General features: G+C 39.0%; 1 protein-coding gene and 1 long non-coding RNA gene across 10 annotated transcripts in view; one reads left to right on the forward strand and one right to left on the reverse strand.

Moving 5' to 3' along the window:
• The window catches only part of LOC138761815 (E3 ubiquitin-protein ligase HECW2-like), a 333,777-nt gene that overhangs the window by 307,103 nt on the left and 5,333 nt on the right, over positions 1–21,341 (forward strand). For 7 of the 8 annotated variants that reach the window (XM_069934590.1, XM_069934589.1, XM_069934588.1 and 4 more), the window contains 5 exons: positions 8,615–8,744; positions 12,150–12,296; positions 12,822–12,936; positions 13,023–13,108; positions 13,192–13,304. In XM_069934590.1, the coding sequence (XP_069790691.1) occupies positions 8,615–8,744; positions 12,150–12,296; positions 12,822–12,936; positions 13,023–13,108; positions 13,192–13,304 (591 nt within the window). The remainder of the gene's footprint in view (positions 1–8,614; positions 8,745–12,149; positions 12,297–12,821; positions 12,937–13,022; positions 13,109–13,191; positions 13,305–21,341) is intronic. The other variant, XM_069934594.1, reaches the window with a different exon arrangement.
• LOC138761816 (uncharacterized) overlaps positions 4,870–21,341 on the reverse strand; it is a 43,417-nt gene continuing 26,945 nt past the window's right edge. For both annotated transcript variants that reach the window (XR_011356525.1, XR_011356524.1), the window contains exons 5-6: positions 19,600–19,756; positions 4,870–6,138 (exon numbers count right to left, since the gene is read on the reverse strand). This is a non-coding gene — a long non-coding RNA (uncharacterized lncRNA). The remainder of the gene's footprint in view (positions 6,139–19,599; positions 19,757–21,341) is intronic.

Genomic DNA, 21,341 nt, shown 5'->3' on the forward strand with positions numbered 1-21,341 from the left:
AAACTCTGATCCCTGGCGCTTTAGGGCAGCTGCACTTCTGATTAAATGGAAGAAATATACCAAGGAATCCAAAAATGTTCACCTTTCAGATAGTATAACCCATGCAATCAAAGGTTGAAACTGATTTACCCTGTCAAAGCATCATGAGATGAACGATTAATTAATTTAATTTAAAGATACAGCATAGTAACAGGCAATTTTGGCCTACAAGCCCACTCTACCCAAATAACCCATGTGACTAAATAATCTACTAACCCTATACGTGGGAGGAAGTTGGAGTAACCAGATTTGTTTCTCAATATATCCTGCATATTTTGTTTTCAATCTGTGGTTATCCAGTGCGATCTGTGCCCCTGGCTCCTGTCCAAACATATCATTGTTAAAAATGTGGTTGTAAATAAACCTGCATACAGTGTTAGATGAGACAGCCATAAGGGAGCTTTATTAGCATCAGAATTTAGAACAGGAATGATAGATGATCATTACCGAGTGGAAGCCAACAAAGGCTATCTGGGTTAACAATAACTTATGAATAATGGCTGGTTCAGCATTGATCTTAGGCCTGTTGGTATCAACATACTGGGGAAAATTATCTTTTGGAATATAAGATTATCCTTTGTTTAATATTTTATCTGTAATTATTTATTGATATTATTATGTATTCATAGATTACTGTCCATAGGTTACTTCTGTTATAGTTTATCATAATTCATACATCATGTATCAAGTTATTTTCTCTTGAAATATGGTTAGCAAATTAGGAAAGGAGTCTAAAATATTCCTTTTTCTTTATAAATGTCAAATAGGCGTAAAAGTTAGTTTCTATGAAGAAAGTAGCAAAAAGTTAATTTTAGTAGATATACAATGAGAAAGTACTTCGATGTTGGTGATGAAGTCGCTCCAATGAATCTTGAGGATGGAGCGGAGACAACGCTGGTGGAAGCGTTCTAGGAGCCGTAGGTGATGCCGGTAGAAGACCCATGATTCGGAGCCGAACAGGAGTGTGGGTATGACGTGTTATATGGCGAGCTCTCCACTGGCCACCGAGACAGAGGTGCACCAAAGAAGAGGTACAAGGACTGCCTAAAGAAATCTCTTGGTGCCTGCCTCATTGACCACCACCAGTGGGCTGATATTGCCTCAAACCGTGCATCTTGGCACCTCACAGTTTGGCGGGCAGCAACCTCCTTTGAAGAAGACTGCAGAGCCCACCTCACTGACAAAAGACAAAGGAGGAAAAACCCAACACCCAACCCCAACCAACCAATTTTCCCTTGCAACCGCTGCAACCGTGTCTGCCTGACCCGCATCGGACTTGTCAGCCACAAACGAGCCTGCAGCTGACGTGGACATTACCCCTCCATAAATCTTCGTCCGCGAAGCCAAGCCAAAGAAAGAATGAGCAAGGCAGAAATGTTAACCTACTAAGACAGCAACTTTGAAAACTTTGTCAGCAAGCAAAACTTTCACCACAATAACCACACAGATTGTGTGGGTCTGTGAAAGGGAGCACATTTTGGGGATTTTTTTTCAGTCAATATTTTTAATGTGTTTGATGCGCATTGCATAAATGAGCTGTGGGTCTAAACATCCTGGAATAAATTTCCACTTGCCATGATGAAGAAGTTGGATTGGATTGAAAAAGAAATGTAAATGGATGCAATGTGACGGGTGCCACTGCAAAATTAGATTTTGCACAGGTGGATGTCGGGGAGGTCACGCACCTACATGATCAGGTGCACACCAGGTATGCACTGGTAACTCGGGATCTGTTCTTGGGAACAAGAGCACAATTGGAATGAGCACCAAAGAGGGCAGGACAGACAGTGGTGCTATTCCAGGAACCTGGTGTGAACCTCAGCCCTACCTGTTGCTGCCTGCTGCTGTAATAGGGCCCTGGCAAGTACCCCCTGCCCTCAGCGGATGACCGAGCAGCAGTGGAAAGTTGTCCCTGAGGGCTGATGTTGGATGGGCTCGGGTGAGGAGCTGCAACGGGGGGCTCTGGGCCACACAGTGAGTGTCGGCCATTGTTGGGATTGAGACCAGCTGTGGAGGTAGATTACCTGGATTCTACAGTCTCATCACACACTCCCACCACTACCCTCCCCCCCCACACCCCATCACTTTGTTTAGCTGCACAATTCTCTAAATCTAGAGATTTCCCACAACACCTGGCAAACACCAACAGGGTCAGTAATTCAACCAAACAAATAAGAGATGGGGGGGGGGGGGCGGTGTAAACAGCAGCTTCCAACATACCAAGCAAGAGAGATTGTAGGATTCAGGCTATCCGTAAACACTGGGAGTGGCCATCTCCCAGCAATAACTGCACTGCACTGGCCCTGAGTCCAGCTGAGTGAGCACTCCAGTCACCCTAGCCTTCCCAACACCTGCTTTCATGTTCAGTCTCTCCACACTGAACTACAGGCAGTTCATTTCTGCATCAGCATCAGCGGAGGGCAAGAGGTCATGTCAGGTTCCCAACGCAGCAGCAGGAGGCCTGAGCTGACGTCTCCTTTAATGGACAAGTTTATAGCTGTGAGGGTTCAAGCTGGAAAGATTGAGAGTGCTATGACGAACCATTGTTCTGTGGGGCATCACCTGGTGAGGTGCAAGTGTGGTTCATTCTTATTCTGCCAATTAAACAATCCAGTACAACAGTCTCCTTTTGTAGATGGAAGAAAATATTTTTTAATTTTTTTTATTGATTTCAATAAAGAACTTGTAAAAACAAAATGTCTAAATTCAATAAGATAATATGGACAGTTACACAAACTAAATAAGATATTCCATCAATCACTAACATACATAAATTGTAAATCATATCCATAATTCATATTCTAAATAGTATATATACCTTTTTTAGAAAAAAAACTAATAATGCAAAAATAAAAGAAAATAGTAAAAGAGAAAACTCAAACCTCTCAACTAACCGTGTTGCCAGATGCTATATATGACTGGTATTAATAGAATATGGAAAAGGTGTACAAGTCAGAAAATTTAATTACGTTGGAGTAAAAATTATAAAGTAAGATAGTGAGTCATAAATGACCCCATAACTTCTGGAATCTTATATCTGAATTATTAATTGAATAATAAATCTTTTCCATGTTCAAACAGCACATGATGTCACACAACCACTGATCATGAGTAGGTGGGGCAGCATCCTTCCATTTAAGTAAAATGACTCATCTCACCAAAAGAGTCAAAAGAAAAGGTGTGACTCTGAACCAAAGATAAAGAATTATTCCCTCCTGTTGTACTGAAGAGGGCCACCAAAGGATTCAATGTTAAATCTACATTGAAAGTTTTGATAAAGTATGGAAAACCTCTCTCCAGTATTTTTCTAGACTAGGACAAGTCCAGAACATATGAATTAATGATGCTTCTCCTCTCTTACACCTGTTACACAAGGGAGTCATATTGGAAGAAAAGTGAGACAATTTAGCCTTAAACGTGTGTGCTCGATTTACCACTTTGAATTGTGATTGACAATGTCAAGCATATAACGAAGAGCTATTAACGAATTTAAGTATTGTGTATATATCCACATCTGATATAGTCAAATTTAAATCCTGTTCCAAAGCATTTTTGATTTTTAACGTTTTAGTCCTTCTTTCATAATCATTCTGATTGCCCATTATGAATATCAATGGAGCTGAATTCCCCCAAAATGTTTCTAATTCAGCACTCTGGGCTCTTCACTTCCATTCTCAACTAAATTAATAGATAATCCAATTGTTAAATATTCAATGAGAATTTGGCCACAATTTAGAAAACATTTTGCATTTCAGAATTCTTCTTTCTTAAAGCCCTATCATATCCAATCACTTTTTTTCAACCCTCTTTACATGACGCTATTTTTCAGAGATGGTTTTAAGGATCTGTTCACTGATGGATATTTGTGAAATTTGAACAGATTACTGCTAAATTTAACTTCCCCAAATCCAATTTTTTAAGATATTTTCAAATCTGGCATTTTGTTGAATCACAAGTTTCTAATTTTTCAAGAAAGTGTGAATCAAACTTTGTAGGAGTTTTTGTTTTTAGCTTAATGCCTTCTCGTAAAGGTTTTTAATATGTTATTTTTGAGAAATTGTTATGTTTAAATCGGACTTTGTTAGTTAAAAAATATTTTTAAAGCTACAGATTATGTAATTAGAAAGACAACTGCAATAAAATAGACTTTCAATAACTTTGTTAATTTCAAAATTGTATCTTTAGTCTAATGTACATTTAATTTTATCACACCATGAGCCCATGAATGGTGTTGCCTCTCTCAGTCAACTGTCTTGTGTGATGGCTACTAAAATGGGATAATAGCAGTGTAATGAGCTGAAGTCCATTCTGTGATCAAAGCTAGTTGTTAATCCATTTTAGTCTCTGACCTGTACAGAAGCGAACTGTGAAATAAATTCATCATGAATATAATGAAAATGAATTAATTAATCTGTAACTTGTTGGAAATCTTCTGCTTGTCAGATAAATCTAACTAATTCACCATGTGGTTCAGTGCAGAGATCCCTGCTCGATCTCTTCTACATGCATTTCTTATTCCAAAGTACTGTTAATATTCTCAGACGGCCTACGAAACGAGCAATGGCCGCAATACCCTGCATCGTGAGATAAATGCGCAGACTTGATCTAATAAAACTCTCAGTCCAACTGATCCTCCAAGTTCACTTTACCCACCTGAAATAATTCTTTCCAAAAAGGAAGATCAAATGAAAAGAAATGCAGTCTAACTAAATAGTACTCAACAATTTATGTCACGTCCCAGCTTTCTTTTCATTCTTACTTTCCAATCCAGGATTTGTTAGGTCTGCTTTGTTCATGAATGAGTGAGTCAAACACCAGACTGAGTCGAAATCAAGGTTCTTTGTTCTTTATTGCCGGATTGTAACACTAGCAACTAACAGTGTTAGTTGGAGAAGGCGCATTCTGCCGTTATCAGCAAGTGGTGTTTTTTATATACCTTAGGATACGTACTTTGTAAATTATCATACCATGACATTGTCCAATGAATAAACTGTTGCTATCCTTCTCTGCTAGTTTCCTGCACATCAATTTGTCATCCCCACTCTTATCTTGAGAGTACAAGGTCACAACTGCAGCTTGTTACGGCCCAGCACTGGGTGACTCCTTCTACATTCCCAGCTCATGATGTTTTTACCTAACAGATTGTTATACCAAATATTGGTTGCTGTTGGTGGGTGGGGTGCAGTTAGGTACAACCTGGTGGGAGTGACCTGCTGTATCATCAGAACTAGCTTCAAACTCCATTGTGTTATCTCCAATCAATACTTTCCTCAATTGTGGTCTCCTGTTTATCCGTCGCTCAAGGGATACATGTGTGAAATAAACAGATCTGACTGCGGAAAGTGCAGATGGAAGTGATTTCAATGCTTGTGAGGTCAGCTACCTTTTGATTCTAAATGTATATACTATGATGTGTTGTGGGATAGTTCAATACTTATCTAATCACCCAAAAGTATTTTTTATGAGTGCTCCTACCCCATTACCTGCAGCAAAATTGTGTCTTGTCAAAAAAAAAACTTTATCCCTTGTCAGATGACTCAAGAAGACAAAACTACTGTTCTGGAGATAGCATCATGCATATCTTCATGCTGTATATTATGCTGCTTTATAGGGCTGCATACAAAGCCATAACAATACTTGAAAGTAATGGTTTACTGATCAAAATTTCCTCTGCCTGTAAAACGATTCCAACCAAAAGAGCACTTCATTTTCATTACAGGCTGTTTTCACAAAACAGCAAATTTCCAACAACAGCTTGAGGGTCATTTTAGCTCTGGAGAGTAATATAGCATGGAACAGGCCCTTTGGCCCAGCTCACCCATCCTGACCAAGTACTCTGGGCGAGTCCCATTTGGCACATGACCTTCTAACTCTTCCATACATCTCCAGCACTTGCTGAGATTTTGTGATGTTAAAAGTCCCAGCGACTTGGGTTCAAATCCAGCGCTGTCTGTAAGGAATTTGTACATTCTCCTTGTGACTGATGGTTTTCCATGGGTGCTCCAGTCTCCTCCCATCGTCCAAATGTATGCGGTTGGTAGGTTAATTGGGTGCAATTTGGCTTCATAGATTTCATGGGTGGGAGGGTCTTCTACTGTACTGCAACATTAAAATAAAAAAAAAACAAGAAAGCAAACAGAAAGAAATATTCATTAGTGCATTGTTCAATGACTATTCAAAGTAATAAGCCATATTTCACGAGAGTGTAGTCATGCACAGTCCATATTCTGAGATAGCAGAACAAGGGAATACTTCCATGTTAGAGCTGAACAGCTTCCATCGTCTCCATTTTTCCAGAATTGAGAGGTCAGGTTAGGTTCTTTGATGAGAAATTGGATGGCCAATTTGAAGGAAAGTGGTTCAGTTCCAGAGGTGAGGGAACAATTTATAATATCAGCTAATGTAGGGTCAGAAAGAGCAAAGTATTAATGCAGTAGAGAAATTATGTATAAAACAATTTTATTGTCATCTTGAATATTATGTTACAATGATAATAGGCTTTTCTGACAGTGGTATAAAAGTTTAACAGTGTGATTAATAATATTTTGTTTAGAATAATTTGGTAGATTAAAATAAAATAATTGTGTTGGATCTGAATGCCATTTCTTAATAACACATAAGGGGCTAAATTATAGGCATACAATGAGAAGCTGGAGGGATTCAGCGGATCATTCAGTATCCATTGGAGATAAATGGTCAGCAAATCTTTAAGGATGTTGGCCATATCTCTGCATGGATGTGGCCTGACCCACAGAATAACCTCAGCTTATTGTTTGCTCAAGCTTCTAGAATCTGCATTTTCTTGTGTCTCTGGATTGTGTGCCTATAAAGTCTCCCAACAGAGCTGTTGGTTGAGTGTCTTGTGAGCATTGGGAATGGAAGAGTGTTGAACTGGGGTTGAGGTGTGGATGGAGTCAGGTAAGAGGGTTTAGAATGGGGGTTTGGGACTGGGAGAAGAGGCGATCAACATTTGTAAAGACTGGAGCAGAGAAGTGGTCAGTGGTTGGACAGAGTGATGATACATAAATGCTCTCTGAAATGGTCTAGCAAGCATTCCGTTTGATCAAAAACCTACTGCATTGGAAACATAGAAATCAAATCAGACTAAACATTTAACACAGATATTGGCACAGGATTTGGACAAGGCAAGTTTAGATGAAACCAGCCAGGCCAGGCCCTCTTCACTCTGCTACCAATCAGGAGAAAGGTACAAGAACCTGAAGATGAGCACTCAATGGCACAAGGACAGTTTCTTCCATGCTGCCATCAGATTCCTGAATAATCAATGAGGCAAAGGCTCTGCCTTTCTTTTCGTGCTCTATTATTTTCACTTTTTATATAGTAGGATCATAAGATGGTTGTAATCTGAATGTCTGCTCTGTAACGCTGCTGCCAAACACCCAATTTCATGACAGTTAGTCCTGATTCTGATGTGGACCATTCAACCGTGCAAATTCTACATGAGCATCTAAACAGTGGTTTAATTGGGGAGCTTTCCTACAGATTTGTCAAGCAACAATGCAGACACATTTGTACTCAAGAGTATAATAATCAATGTCCCAGAACACATTCCTTCACAACCTCTGTGCATGTCCTATCCCAGCAATAGAAATGAGCGGCACAGCCATATTTACCTTCTCCAAATGTTATGAAGAGACATATTTATAAATGCATCATAACATGAAAATTACTTCCATAAGGATTCAGAAGGTTGTATTGGTGTAAAAAGCTTTAATATTTTAAATTTGAATGATCATGCTTCATTTAAAATTCTTAAAATGAAAAATCTTTGAAAAATGTGTGAAATATAACTGCTAATATCTGGAGAGTTTACAGCATTCTAACATTGTTACAATAACTAAATAAATACACGTTTCACAAATTCTTCATCAATGTGTGGGGCTGGTGCGCACTAAAATAATTGAATCAAAAAATTGACCAAGATGGAAATCTGAAGTTGACACAACGGGCTGGTAATCCTCAGCAGGTCAGGCAGCTTTTCTGGTGTATGAAGCAGAGTTAACATTTCAGCTCAATCATCCTTTATCTTTACTTCTTGTATTACTTAGAAGAAAGATTTATTATGATAGCCTTAGCTGTAGCAAAAAAATGTATAATGTCAACCTGGAAATCAGAAGAGAGCCTGAGAATACAGCAATGGTACGTAGAAATGAATACATATATTTCATTGGGAAAAAATAACATATAATTTAAGAAATAACATCACAGTATTCGAACAAATTTGGGAACCGTACATGGAACACAACAGAGAGGTCCTACCGCGGGCCTCCATCCCCTAAAATGACAGAATGAGAAGATGAAATGAACTGACGCAGGGTGTAAAAGTAGATGACACAATTTTTTTGTTTATTTTCATTGTGTGATGACATTGTTTAATGGGTTTATTGTATTGTATATGTTGAATGTTTAGTGGGTGGGGAGGGGGGAAAAGGGGAGAAAATGTATATTCAAGAGGGAAATGTTTGTGTGTATTTTGGTCAACATGGTTCATAGTGTGAAAAATTTAAAAAAAAATAATCCTTTATCTTTTTCTACATTTTCTTTTCCTCACCAGATCTTGTGATCTCAGTGACTTGGAATATTTGGATGAAGAGTTTCATCAGAGTCTGCAATGGATGAAGGACAATGATATCAGTGATATCTTGGACTTAACATTTACTGTGAATGAAGAGGTCTTTGGCCAGGTGGGTACATTTGTGACGCTTTGAAATTATCATTTTGTCTACAACATTTGGCACGTGGGCAAATTTAATAACTCTTTAAGACAAAGATTGACTAAGGATTCAATTATAGATTGTGGATTTTTCTCTTGATATACCTGATTTCATTTTCTTAATTTGTACTAGAACCTTGTATAATTTCTCACTATCCCTCTACATAGCATATCTTTTTCCCAGCTCTTCCTCTCTTTCTAATATTAATGAACATGCACGTTCTGACATTTAATTCCTGAAACAGTCTCCTCAGTCATCGATTTTTTTTCTCTTCTCCCTCGAATTTTAATCTAGCTATTTTAACCACTTTGACCTCATTGAAACCATCAACCCCCTCAGTTTAGATGTGGGAATCTTGTTGACAATAATGCTAAGAGTTGAAAGATATGACAATACTAAATATTTCATACTGGAAGTTCAGAAATTTTATGCCAAGTAAAAGATCAGTCAATTTAAAATTTATTCAACAAAACTGCTCAGTTGAATGCAAAGTTCTATAGTTCAAAACAAAAGTGGAATGTAAGATGCCATTGAAACTAAAATTTTGTCAATCATTCCTATCAGAATTATCCAGGAAAATTATATGGAGTAGATTCCTTTGAATCCCATTTAAACCTTTAAAGGTTCAAGGTTCCTTTATTGTCATGTAATAATACAAAAAAATGTAATATGCATGATGTACTTCAACTTTTCCCTCTCTTAAAGGCAAAGAAAGAGTCACCATTAGCATTGACTGGAGCCCCCAATAATAAGAAAAAGAGATGCAAAAGAGATTCCCTTCAGAGACACTGAGTGTCCAAGGATTCACTTCCAGTGCTCCCGCAGTCTTTGGAGCCTCACAGAATCCTGTTTAATCCATTTGCAACCTGAGCTCCACATCCAAACTTCTGATATCATCAGAAAGCTCTTAGGAACTGAGGCCCTTCACAAGCCTTTCTTGCCCTCAGCACGTTCCCAATGAGAACAGCTGATCACTCATAAGCCCTATATACAGGTGCTCCCCTACTTACAACGATCTGACTTCTGATTTTTCAAAGTTATGATGGTTCAAATCCATAGTTTCAATTTCGAATTCCGATCTGTTCCTGTGCTTGTGATATGTGGTACGCTACTCTCACGATGCAAACTCAACTCAAACATTCTTCATGCCCAGTGTGCTTTCAGCTGTGTATGTTAATGTTTTTTTTCAGTGTGGAATAAAGGTATTTAAAATTTAATTATAAAAAATTGTAGGTGTAGAATTCTTTTATGATTTGACATGATTTTTTTGTTGAGGAGCATGTGTATTTGGTTTACTTTTTAACTGCATATACACAAGGTGGATGACTGTATGAAAAAAAAAAATTGGGATGTGAGCTCTTAATTAAATTCAATTTTAAATTCAGACATAGAGTACGGTAACAGGCCATTTTGGCCCACGAGTCTGTGCCGCCCAATTTACATCCCATTAACCTACATACCCGGTACGTTTTTTAAATGGTGGGAGAAAACTGGAGCCCCTGGAGAAAAACTACACAGAGACAGGGAGAATGTACAACAGACCACGCAGGATTTGAACCCCAGTCCAGTCCTGATCACTGGCACAATAAAGGCATTGTGCTAACCACTACACCAACCATGCCACCATTTTAAATTTGATGTTGCCCTTCAAACTGCATGTTGGGATAGGCCACAATAATTTGACTATTGAGAGAGAAAAACATTTAATTTATCTTGATATATGTTGGTGGAATAGATGGCCTGGTTTAAGATACATTAATTATGGACCTGTATTGTAAACCAAAGGAATCTGGGGCATATTTATGGAGTGTCAATTCTGTCTAACCTCAAACCTGCATGTAATGTCTATATGAAGGCTGCATATCCCATGTATTTGCATATACTACTGAGATGTTTTTACCAGCAACAAAGATTGTAAGTAGCTTAAGTCTGATGTACTATTTGCAGGACTCATAGATATTGGTTGACAAGTGTGAGAAAAGGATTATTCATTGTTCAACAATTGCCAAAAATAAGACACATATTTAACTTTACTCAAGAATATAATTGTTCATAATGTTCATGGTTGGGAATATTTTTATCTAAAATATCAGAAAAATATTAAGAGAATAAGAATGGAAAGTGCCATTCTTTGCGGTTTAGACGAGCAGGGGAGTAGCTACGTAATACACCACAGATCGCTGAGCTTCAGGAGGGGTGCTCATGGAGCTGGGAGAGAAGAATGACATCCGCCTAGCTAGCCAGATCAGCCAAATCATCCCTCACAATCAATGGGGTGACAGATGTCGCAGCCAGATCCCCCTCACACCCAAAAAGTGCCATTCTATGGTAAACTGTTGAGAGCAATTCCTTGCTCTCAGAGTAAATTTGATCCATTGTAACTTCCTGACCACCCCCACTTATTTATTTGCTTGGCTAATAAGAATAAAATTTGTCATCTGAATATGCCTTTTATTTATCATTGCTTTTCTTTTAAAATTATTTTTATTACGTTTTGTTGGAAAAGAAAACAAATATATAATAATTCCATTGCATTGAGACTATTACACATTTAAGATAACAGCATACATTATAATGACTATCGTACTTGGACTTAAATCCCAATCCAATATACATAGAATTGTATAAGAAGTAAAGAAAGGTGAAAAAGGAAAAGAAAAAATTTTAACCCAATGCCAACCAAGGTTGTAATTCATATTGTAAGTAGAGATAAAATCAAGCAATGTCCTCGGAAAATCAGAACAAAGCACATCCAGTATCAAAAATCATCGCATCGAATTAGTCCAATTGTGAAAGTAAGCCATAAATGGACCCTGGGTTCTATCAAAGGAAATCTTGATTTTTATGACAGTATGCATAATTTTCTCCAAATTTAAAAAGGACATAATGTCTAATAGCCATTGTCCATGTATTTCACAACTCGAGCATAATAATTGCAGTATATGGTGTCCAAAACAACATAATCATAAATCTTTCACCATTTGAAAGGTTTAATTTCAACCATTTGAAACAAAGCTAAACTGAAATCTTACACAAATATGAATACTTTAGGGAGTTGTGGGTAATAGCATAATAGCTTCCAACATATTCATTGAGGAGTGTCTGTAATACTTGACCATGGTAATCTAAATATAATACCAGTGAAATATAGTTGTATCATTCATTGTTAAACAGTGCTAATCAGTAAAATTCAGTTGTTGAGTTGATATCCTTGGTCATAAAAGATTTTTATGTTCATAACTGCTGCTAAGAAATCTTTAAATGTGCCACTGAACATGGCTATTTTTAGAATTGTAAAACAATATTAAAGATTTAAAATGAACTGAAATTTAATTGTGCCAAGGGTGGGAATTAATGTGTTTTTTTTTGGAGTAGATTACAGAGAGGGAACTGAAACCAGGTGGAGCAAATATTCCTGTTGCTGAAAAGAACAAGAAAGAATACATAGAAAAGATGGTAAAATGGCGCATTGAGAGAGGTGTCGTGCAACAAACGGAGAGCTTAGTCCGAGGCTTCTATGAGGTAAGGATAGCAGATTCGTCCACACATTATCAGAATGAGACTCTTGTTAATTTCATGAACAGCAGGTTATATTTATGTTTTTATCAAATCTTGTTTGGTTTGTTTCAATGTTTTGTATTAAAACTTGGGTCAGCAACTGAACTGATGCCCTATTTTTCAAAATGAGTAAATGAATCTGGATATTCCTAAGAGTGAGAGCAAACAGAGAGTGCAAGAATTGGGGTAAGATCAAGTCCATAGGATTACTAATTCTTTTCAATTAAAAAAATTAATATTTAGTATTTGACAATAAAGTCTAAAAAATGAATTGTTCGAAGATCAGTGGATGGTAATTATCATTAATAAAAATAGGCCTGAAAGTGAAGTGAATCACCTGGTTTAACCGCAGCTTTATATTCATTCTAACTCTAGTTGGTTTAAAACTCATTGATGCCTTGTATACTAAAAGTAAATATAAATTTGAGATGACTTTCAATCATTAAATGGTGTTAAATTCAGTTGTTCTGTGACAATTACTTGATCCAGGTGGTGGATGCTCGGCTTGTGTCTGTATTTGATGCGAGGGAATTAGAATTAGTGATCGCAGGCACGGCAGAAATTGATTTAAGTGATTGGAGGAACAATACAGAGTACAGAGGAGGTGAGATGATTTGAAGTTAAATAAGCATAGTAACAACTTAATATCTGGAAACCTTATCTAGTAAATATTCATTTATTTTTCTTAAGGATACCATGATAACCACATTGTGATCAGATGGTTTTGGGCTGCAGTGGAAAGGTTTAACAATGAGCAGAGACTAAGATTACTGCAGGTATAGTGAAACCAATGACCCTACATATATTCATAAACATCTGTTATCCACTCAAGCTGTCAACTACTTCATTTCTTCATTAGTTTGTCACAGGTACATCAAGTATACCTTATGAAGGTTTTGCATCGCTACGTGGCAGCAATGGACCACGAAGGTTTTGCATTGAGAAATGGGGCAAAATCACCTCACTTCCAAGGTAGGAAGAAGATGAATTAATAAGTATTTCTCATTTGTTACGGAAGCAGAGTGCTGATATTATAAGGAATTAAAAAATCATATGTTTTTGATGAGTGTGAATTACAGATTGAATTTTTGGATTGGACAAAATCCAAATTATCTGTCTACACTAATGCTATGTCACTTTTTTTTCTTGTACTAATTGTAACTGAATATTTATTTAATTATCCTTGACTTTTTTTTATTTTGGCATATTGAGAAAGGACTGATTCATGTCAATTTGTGATTATTTCATGTGGAAAATCCTCCGGTGGGACAAAAATATTTAATTTCACTGCCAGGGCAAAGCATGTCAAATTTGGCAAAACTATCTCCCTTGAGTGCAGACTCAAATAGGAAGGGATTTATTGCTCACACTTTGGTCTCCTATCTAAGATTCCTGCAACCAAATATGTTTGTCCCTTATTTTCAGAATTAGAAGGCAATGAATCTATGTTCTCCACTAGAGACGTGATCCTTAAGGTGGTATGTGAGTGGGGGAGAAAAGATTGAGAATCACTGCTCTAGACCCAATTGTTACTGAAATATTTTGCTTGAGAAAAATTGTCTATTAGCCCATTTCCTTTGGAGTTATGAAACCGTGCACATAATGAGTCAATTAGGTATAATTAAAACAGTGGTCTTCAAACTTTTTCTTTCCACTCACGTATCACCTAAGTAAGTTGGCCTTTATAATCACAGAGCACCTATGGCATTGGGAATACTTAAAGTGGTATGTGAGTGGAAAGAAAAAGTTTGAAAACCACTGCTCGAATAGTAAGGCAGTTTTGTGGTAAATGAAGCAATTATTCTGGCTTTGTCTGCCACTTTAATCAAATAGCAAAGATCTAATGACTTCATTTCAGGAACAAGAGGGAGGTTCCCCCTTCGTCCTGAACATCCTCATTCTGCATGGATATCAATTCAACAGTTCCCCACAATGTATTTATCACCCCATACAATACCATTACCAAAAATAAACCTGGTTATTCCTTTGTGCTCTTTACAATACCATGTAGGCTGATTGCTTCATTGCCCCAAAATTACAATCTTTTTCAAAATACAGACCATTTCAAAATATTTCATTGGTTGTGAAACACAACAAATAAAAAAAATGACATAAAAAGAACATGTTTTTTTCTCTCATGTTCAGAGAAACACAGAACTGCCCACAGAATATTACACTGACTATTGAGAACTGGCCCGAACTGAAATAGTATTTTTTTTCACTCATCGATACAAGCTGGTGTGAATGAATATGGCCTTTCATGTTTTATCCATTTGTTTTGGCGAGGTGCCAAATTTAAAATTTAAATTTAAATTTGAAATTTAGATCCGCTAACCACTCTTGAACCTTACTGGACAACCCCAATCCTAACCATAAATTACTCAGCATCCACCAATCTGTCTGCACTCCTGAGATGTCATTTTTATCTTGCACTAACTGCAACTGTGAATATTTATTTAACTATGTTTGACATTTATTACCTTTTATCTATCTTGGCATATTGTGATAATTTAATGTATACTATTGTAGTTGGTGTATCTTATTTACTTGTTTGATTGCAGCAAGTAACAACTTCAGTGCATCTGTAGACTTGTATTGACATTGAAAGAATATATTACATCACATTAGCGTTGATGAAATTCATTGGGCATTAGGTTAAATAACAGAAAATCTGCATGCTTACATTTCAATATAGTTTTTTTTCAGGAATATACACATGAGATGTATGAAATTATCATTTACTGGAAACTGATCATTTTGATGCTGTTTTCTGTCAATGTCCTTTTACCTTTTAACAGAGGTGACAACTACATCAAATTTAAAGCTTGGCTTCATTTAGTCTAATATGAATGAAGCAGATTATTTTGTCCTCGTGAGGGAAATGAGAAATAGATTTCAGATTTATTGTCAGAGTAAATCCACGACATCACAATGCAACCCTGAGATACCTTTTTTCCTGTGGGCGTGCAAGAATTATGACCAATTAGTCGTGCAAAAAAAAACTGTAAACAGGTAAACAAAGAAAGAACTGAAAAAAGACAATGAATACAAACAAACTGTGCAACACAGAATAAAAAAGAAAATTAATAAAGTGCACAAGTAAGAGTCCTTAAATGAGTCTCTGATTGAGTTTTGTCATTGAGGAGTCTGATGGTGGAGAGGTAGGAACTGTTCCTGAACCTGGTGGTGCGAGTCATGTGGCATCTATACCTCTTTACTGATGGCAGCAGCAAGAACTGAGCAGGTGCTGGATGGTTTGAGTCTTTGATGATTGCTGCTCCTCTCCGACAGCAGCATTCCCTGTAGATAGTGGGGAGGGTTTTGCCTGTGTTGTCATGGGCTGTGTCCACTACCTTTGGAGGGTTTTATGCTCTGGGGTATTGGTGTCCCCATACCAGACCATGATGCGGCCAGTCAGCTCACTTTCCACCACACCTCTAGAAATTTGTCAGGGTTTCTGGTGTCATTAACAAACCTCTGTAAACTCCTGAGAAAGTAGAGGTGCTGACATGCTAAGAAAGATCCTCCGAGATAGTGACTTCCAAGAACTTAAATTTGCTCACCTTCTCCATCTCTGATCCCCCAATGATCACTGGAACATATACCTCTGGCTTTCCTTTCCTGAAGTCAATAATTAACTCCTTAGTTTTGGTGACATTGAGTGCAAGGTTGTTTTAGGTGCACCTGTATGGTGATGCATTCTCTTCCTTTACACAATCCACTACCTAGTATTGTAGGCAAATTTGTAGATGGTGTTATTGTCATAACAAGCCACACAGTCATAGGTGTAAAGTGAGTAGAGCAGGGGGCTAAGAACACAGCCCTGTAGTGCTCTGGTACTAATGGACATTGTGGAGCAGATGTTCTTACACAATCTTCACTGATTGAGGTCTGGAGGTGAGGAAATCTATGATCTAATTAAACAGCGCGGTGTTAACTCTCAGGTCTTGGGAGTTTGCTGATCAGTTTGTGGAGATGATGGTGTTAAATGCCAAACTGTATCTCCCTTCACCTCTTCAAAGACTTCATATTCCTTGAACTGGACTGCCTCATCTTCATGATGGATGTCTAATCCCTTTATACCTTCATCCCCCATACAGAAGGTCTTCAAGCCCTTTGCTTCTTTCTGGACAAGAGACCTGACCTGTCACCCTCTACCGCCTCCCTCTGCCTGGCACAATTTGTCCTCATATTAAACAACTTCTCCTTTAACTTGTCTCACTTCCTCAAAATCAAAGGAGTAGCCATGGGTACCAGCATGAGACCCAGCTATACCTGCCTGTTTGTGGGCTTTGTGGAGCAAACCATGCTGCAAGCATACACAGGCAAGACCCCTCAACTCTTCCTCTGTTATATTGATGACAAGAGAGCGGCTGCATCATGCAACTGTGATAAGCTTGTTCACTTCATTCACTTCGTGGCCAACTTCCAACCCAATCTCAAACTCACCTGGTCCATCTCCAACAGCGCTCTCTCCCCTTCCTGGATTTCTCTGTCTCCATCTCGGGAGACAAGCTTTCAACCGACATATATCCAAACCCACCAACTCCCACAACTACCTTGACTACACTTCCTCTCACCCTGTCCCCTGCAAGGGTTTCCATCTCTGCTGCTTCTGTTCCCAAGATGAGGTCTTACAGTCTCCAGATCTTCCGAAATATCTGCCTTCTTCTGCAGACGTGAATTCTCCTACACCACCATCAACTCAGCCCTCACCCACATCTCCTCCATCTCCTCATCTGCCCTGGCCCCCTCTGACCCCAGACACAACAAATATAGAATCCCCTTATCTTCACCTGCCACTCCACCAGCCTCCGCATCCAACACATTATCCTCTAGAATTTCCAGCACTCAAAACAATCTCACTACCAGACACATCTTCCCCTTTGCTCCCCTCTCTGCTTTCTGTCGAGATCACTCCCTCTATGACACCCTCTAGCACTCATTCCTCTGTACCAATCGCCCCACCACCCCTTCACCTCGCACTTTCCCCTGTGGCTGCAGGAGGTGGCACACTTATGCCCACACTTCCTCCCTCACCACAGTCTGGGCCCCAAACAGACCTTTCAAGAGAAGCAACACTTCACTTGTGTATCTGCAGGACTGATATACTGCATCTGGTGCTCTCTTTGTGGCCTCCTCTATATAGGAGAGACTGGGGGAAAACTGGGAGATTACGTCGCTGAGCACCTTCCAACCATTTCACTCCCATACTCATGTGCCTGTAAATGGCCAATACTACCTGTAAATTGCAAGAACAACACCTGATTTTCTGTCTGGGCACTCTTCAGTGGATGGCATTAACATTAACCTCTCTGGTTTCTGCTCACCAACATTCCTTTCCCCCTTCCTTCCCTTCCCCCTGTCTTCTTCCCTTTTAGATCTCTACCTCCTTCCCTCTCTGTTCATTCAAACATTTCTGCTGTCCCCTTACCTCCCTTCTCCACCCATTACATCCTGTCTTTAGACCATGGTCCTCCCCCCATGCCTGCTCCCCTTGCCTTTTTATTCGGATACCTGCTGTCATTTTTCCATACTTCGATGAGGGGATCAAGCCAGAAACGTTGGTTATGTACCTTTGCTACATAAAGGAGACTGTTGGACCTGCTGAGTTTCTCCAGCTTTGTGTTTTTACTTCAACTACAGTATTTACAGATTTTTGTGTTTAACTGGAGATTTGAGGTTAATTTGGTGTATTTCGAGGGCACGGGCTTGTGGGCTGAAGGGCCTGTAACCATGCTGTACGTGTAAAGAAAAATCCATTTATTAAGAAATAAGCCATTTTTGTTCACTATTCTATTTATTAAATATTTCACAAACTGAAAAAGATTGTAATCTCAATTGGAAATTTGAGATTTGTTTGCAACAAACCAAAGCTTTCTGTTCTCCTTCATATTCTAAACTGTTTTGTGCCTCAGAAGAAACCTGTCAAATAGATCAAATTCAGGGCATGAAATTTTACCCAATCTCAAAGCTGATGCTAAAACCCAGAATTGGATACAAAATAATGAAATATTCACATTCATGACATTTGCAAATATTAAAACTGAATATTGAGGGAGAAATCTACACTGAATATAATCCATATTTAATACAGATTTAATATGTACATCCACACAAGCAGATATTATAAAAAGGATTCCGAGGCACAAAATATCTGCAAACTTTGAGAAAATCTGAGAAAATGAAAAATTGGCTTTTATCCTAAATCTCCAAAGGGTTTGTTCCAACATTAATGACCTTTGGAATTAGATAACTTTTCCATCTCATGTTACATTACCAGTGGCAACGCTGCTGTTAGTGAGTGAAGGAAAATTACAATTATAATTTGGGCAAGTTCTCAATACTCACTGTAATACTCTGTGTGCAGTTCTGTGTTTCTCGAATATGTAATTTTTTGTGTGTTGTTTCACAACCAATGAAATATTTTGCATTGGTTTCAAGATTATAATTTGAGGGACAATAAGGGATCAACATGTTCATGGTAGTTTCTTTTCTGTAAAGAGCACGAAGCGATAACTCAGTTTCTTTTTTTAATGTTATTAGATGGGTTATACCAGACAAAGGGGGAACTTCCTTCTTGTTCTTTAAATGGTCATTTAATCTTTGATATCTGATTAAAGTGGCAGTCAATGACTGTCATCCTACCCAGAAGAATTGCTTCCTTTACCACAGAACTGCCTTACTATCAAGGTTTTTATGCACAAAACCCACGTTATCACCTGCTAATTTTTTTTAAACTAAAGGCGAATTTACCTTTTATGCAGAGGAAGGAAAAGGCGGATCATATAGTTCTTTTAATTAGCACAGAGCAGCATGCCAGCTTCCCAGGGCAAAAAGGAGCAGGATGTGTAGCACAGTAGTGGCCACCCTGCAGCAGCCCCGCCACCCTGCTGCCTGACAGCCCCCCACTCCCTTCTTCCTCCATTCCCCCTCTCTCTTCCATTCCCCCTTTTGCCCCATTTCCCCCCTATCAGCCCCACACCAATCACACTGCCCTGCTCTATCCCAACAGACCTACCGCCCTGGTGTACATTTAACAGAATCTGTAGCCCCAAATACCCAGTGTTGAATGAAGCAGTGCCACTATCTGGATCCTGCAGAGTCATTTGGTCCAAGGGGCAACGTGAGAGAGTGGGCGGCATGAGGGAGCAGTGTTGGGGGGGGGCGTGGCACAGTGAGCGAGCGCAGCCTGACAGCTCCATCAGCTTCTCTGTGACAACGCAGCAGGACGACAGTGTTGTCAGCACCATGTCTATTATCTTACCTTCCTGTTTGGAGCCGCTTTCAGTGATGATCCTTTTACACAGGAGGTGCAGCGACTTCACTCTTCCTCTGACACAACCACCCAAGGCAAAGGGAACCTTGGGCTAGTTAGACCAGCCAATCCACTTTTGGACCTTTTATGCAGTTAAGTGGAGTATCTTAAAGGCAGAGAAAACTTGTATTTACAGATTGCTAATTTTCACAATAAAAAGGCCTTATGAAAGCATGTCTCTAGTGGAAAGCCTTCTAATTCAAAAAACAAGGACATCTGCACTGACATCCATGGTTACAAGAATATTAGATAGGAGACCAAAGTGCGTGCAATAAATCCATATAACAGTTTAACAGTTTACGGCATGGAAACAGGCCATCTCGGCCTTTCAAGTCCACACCGGTTCACTCAAACAACTCCGCTACATCCCCCCCACTATTCTCCGCCCATAACCTTCCAACCCCCTCTCATCCATGTATATATCCAGCCTCCCCTTAAATGAAAAAATTGACTCTGCCTCAACTATTTCCTCCGAAAGATTATTCCATTCAGCCACCACTCTCTGAGTGAAGAAGCATCCTCTAATGTTTCTCCTAAAATTGTTCCCCCTTACCCTCAACTTGTGTCCTCTTGTTTCAACCTCCCCTGCTCTCAGGGGGAAGAGACTACTTGCATCTAGTCTATCTATTCCCTTCATAATTTTAAACACCTCTATCAAATCCCCTCTCAACTGTCTACATTATAGAATCAGAGTTTTACATCATGAAAACAGGCATTCCATGCCATCCATGTTATCTACCCATTGAGCATGATTATTCCCTTCCTATTTGAGTCTGAACCCAAGGGAGATGGGTTTTCCAAATTTCACATGCAATGAAATTAAATATTTTTATCCCACCAGAGGATTTTTCACATGGAGTGAACACAAACAGACATGAATCAGACCTTTCACAATATGCCAAAATAGAAAAAAAAAATCTCAAGAATAGTTCAATCAATATTCACAGATGCAGTTAGTATAGTACATGAAAAAAAGTATAATTTCAGGTGTGCAGACAGATCATTTGGTGGTCTCAGAGAAAGTTAGGGTTAAGATCAGGTTATTACGGGGAGGTTGAATATCTGTTGGGATTCAAAAGAGTTCTTGAAATTGGAGGCGCTGGACTTTAGGCTTCTGTATCTTCTGCCTGAACGGAGTAGCAAGGAGAGATTGGGACTAGGGTGATGGTGGTCTTTATGATATTGCCTCTCTTCTTGAGGTAGCGCCTTACACAAATGTTTACAATGGTTGAGAAGTTGGTACCAATGATGAACCTGGCTAGGTGTGAATTCCTGGCTGCCCAAGTTTTCCGTAAGAGGTTGCAGGCTGCGGGGAGCAGCGGACTGACGTGGGACACCAGAAACTTGGAGAACATCCCCTGTTGAGAAGGGAAGCATGGGAGATAAACCTAGAGTATGGTGACCATGGCAGCAGATTAGGAGGGAGCTCAGCAACTGAGGGTCCCACTCAGACTGCAAGTGATTTCTAGTCGGGGGATCCATATGGGCTGTGGGCTGCTGGAACCAGGTATTGAAGCCAGGATTTGAGAAGTTGCTGAGGGCACAAAAGGTTCCCAAAGGGCCTCGGGCACTGAAGGATTCCTGATTGTGTTGGAGGTTTGGATCTGGAGCTTGAGTTGCCGATTAACCAAACAGGAGTTTGTGTGGCTGGAGGAGAATCCACAGACACTCAGTGACTTTCTCTTTCTCTC

The sequence above is a fragment of the Narcine bancroftii genome, chromosome 4, assembly GCF_036971445.1.
Source record: "Narcine bancroftii isolate sNarBan1 chromosome 4, sNarBan1.hap1, whole genome shotgun sequence".
Taxonomy (NCBI): Eukaryota; Metazoa; Chordata; class Chondrichthyes; order Torpediniformes; family Narcinidae; genus Narcine; species Narcine bancroftii.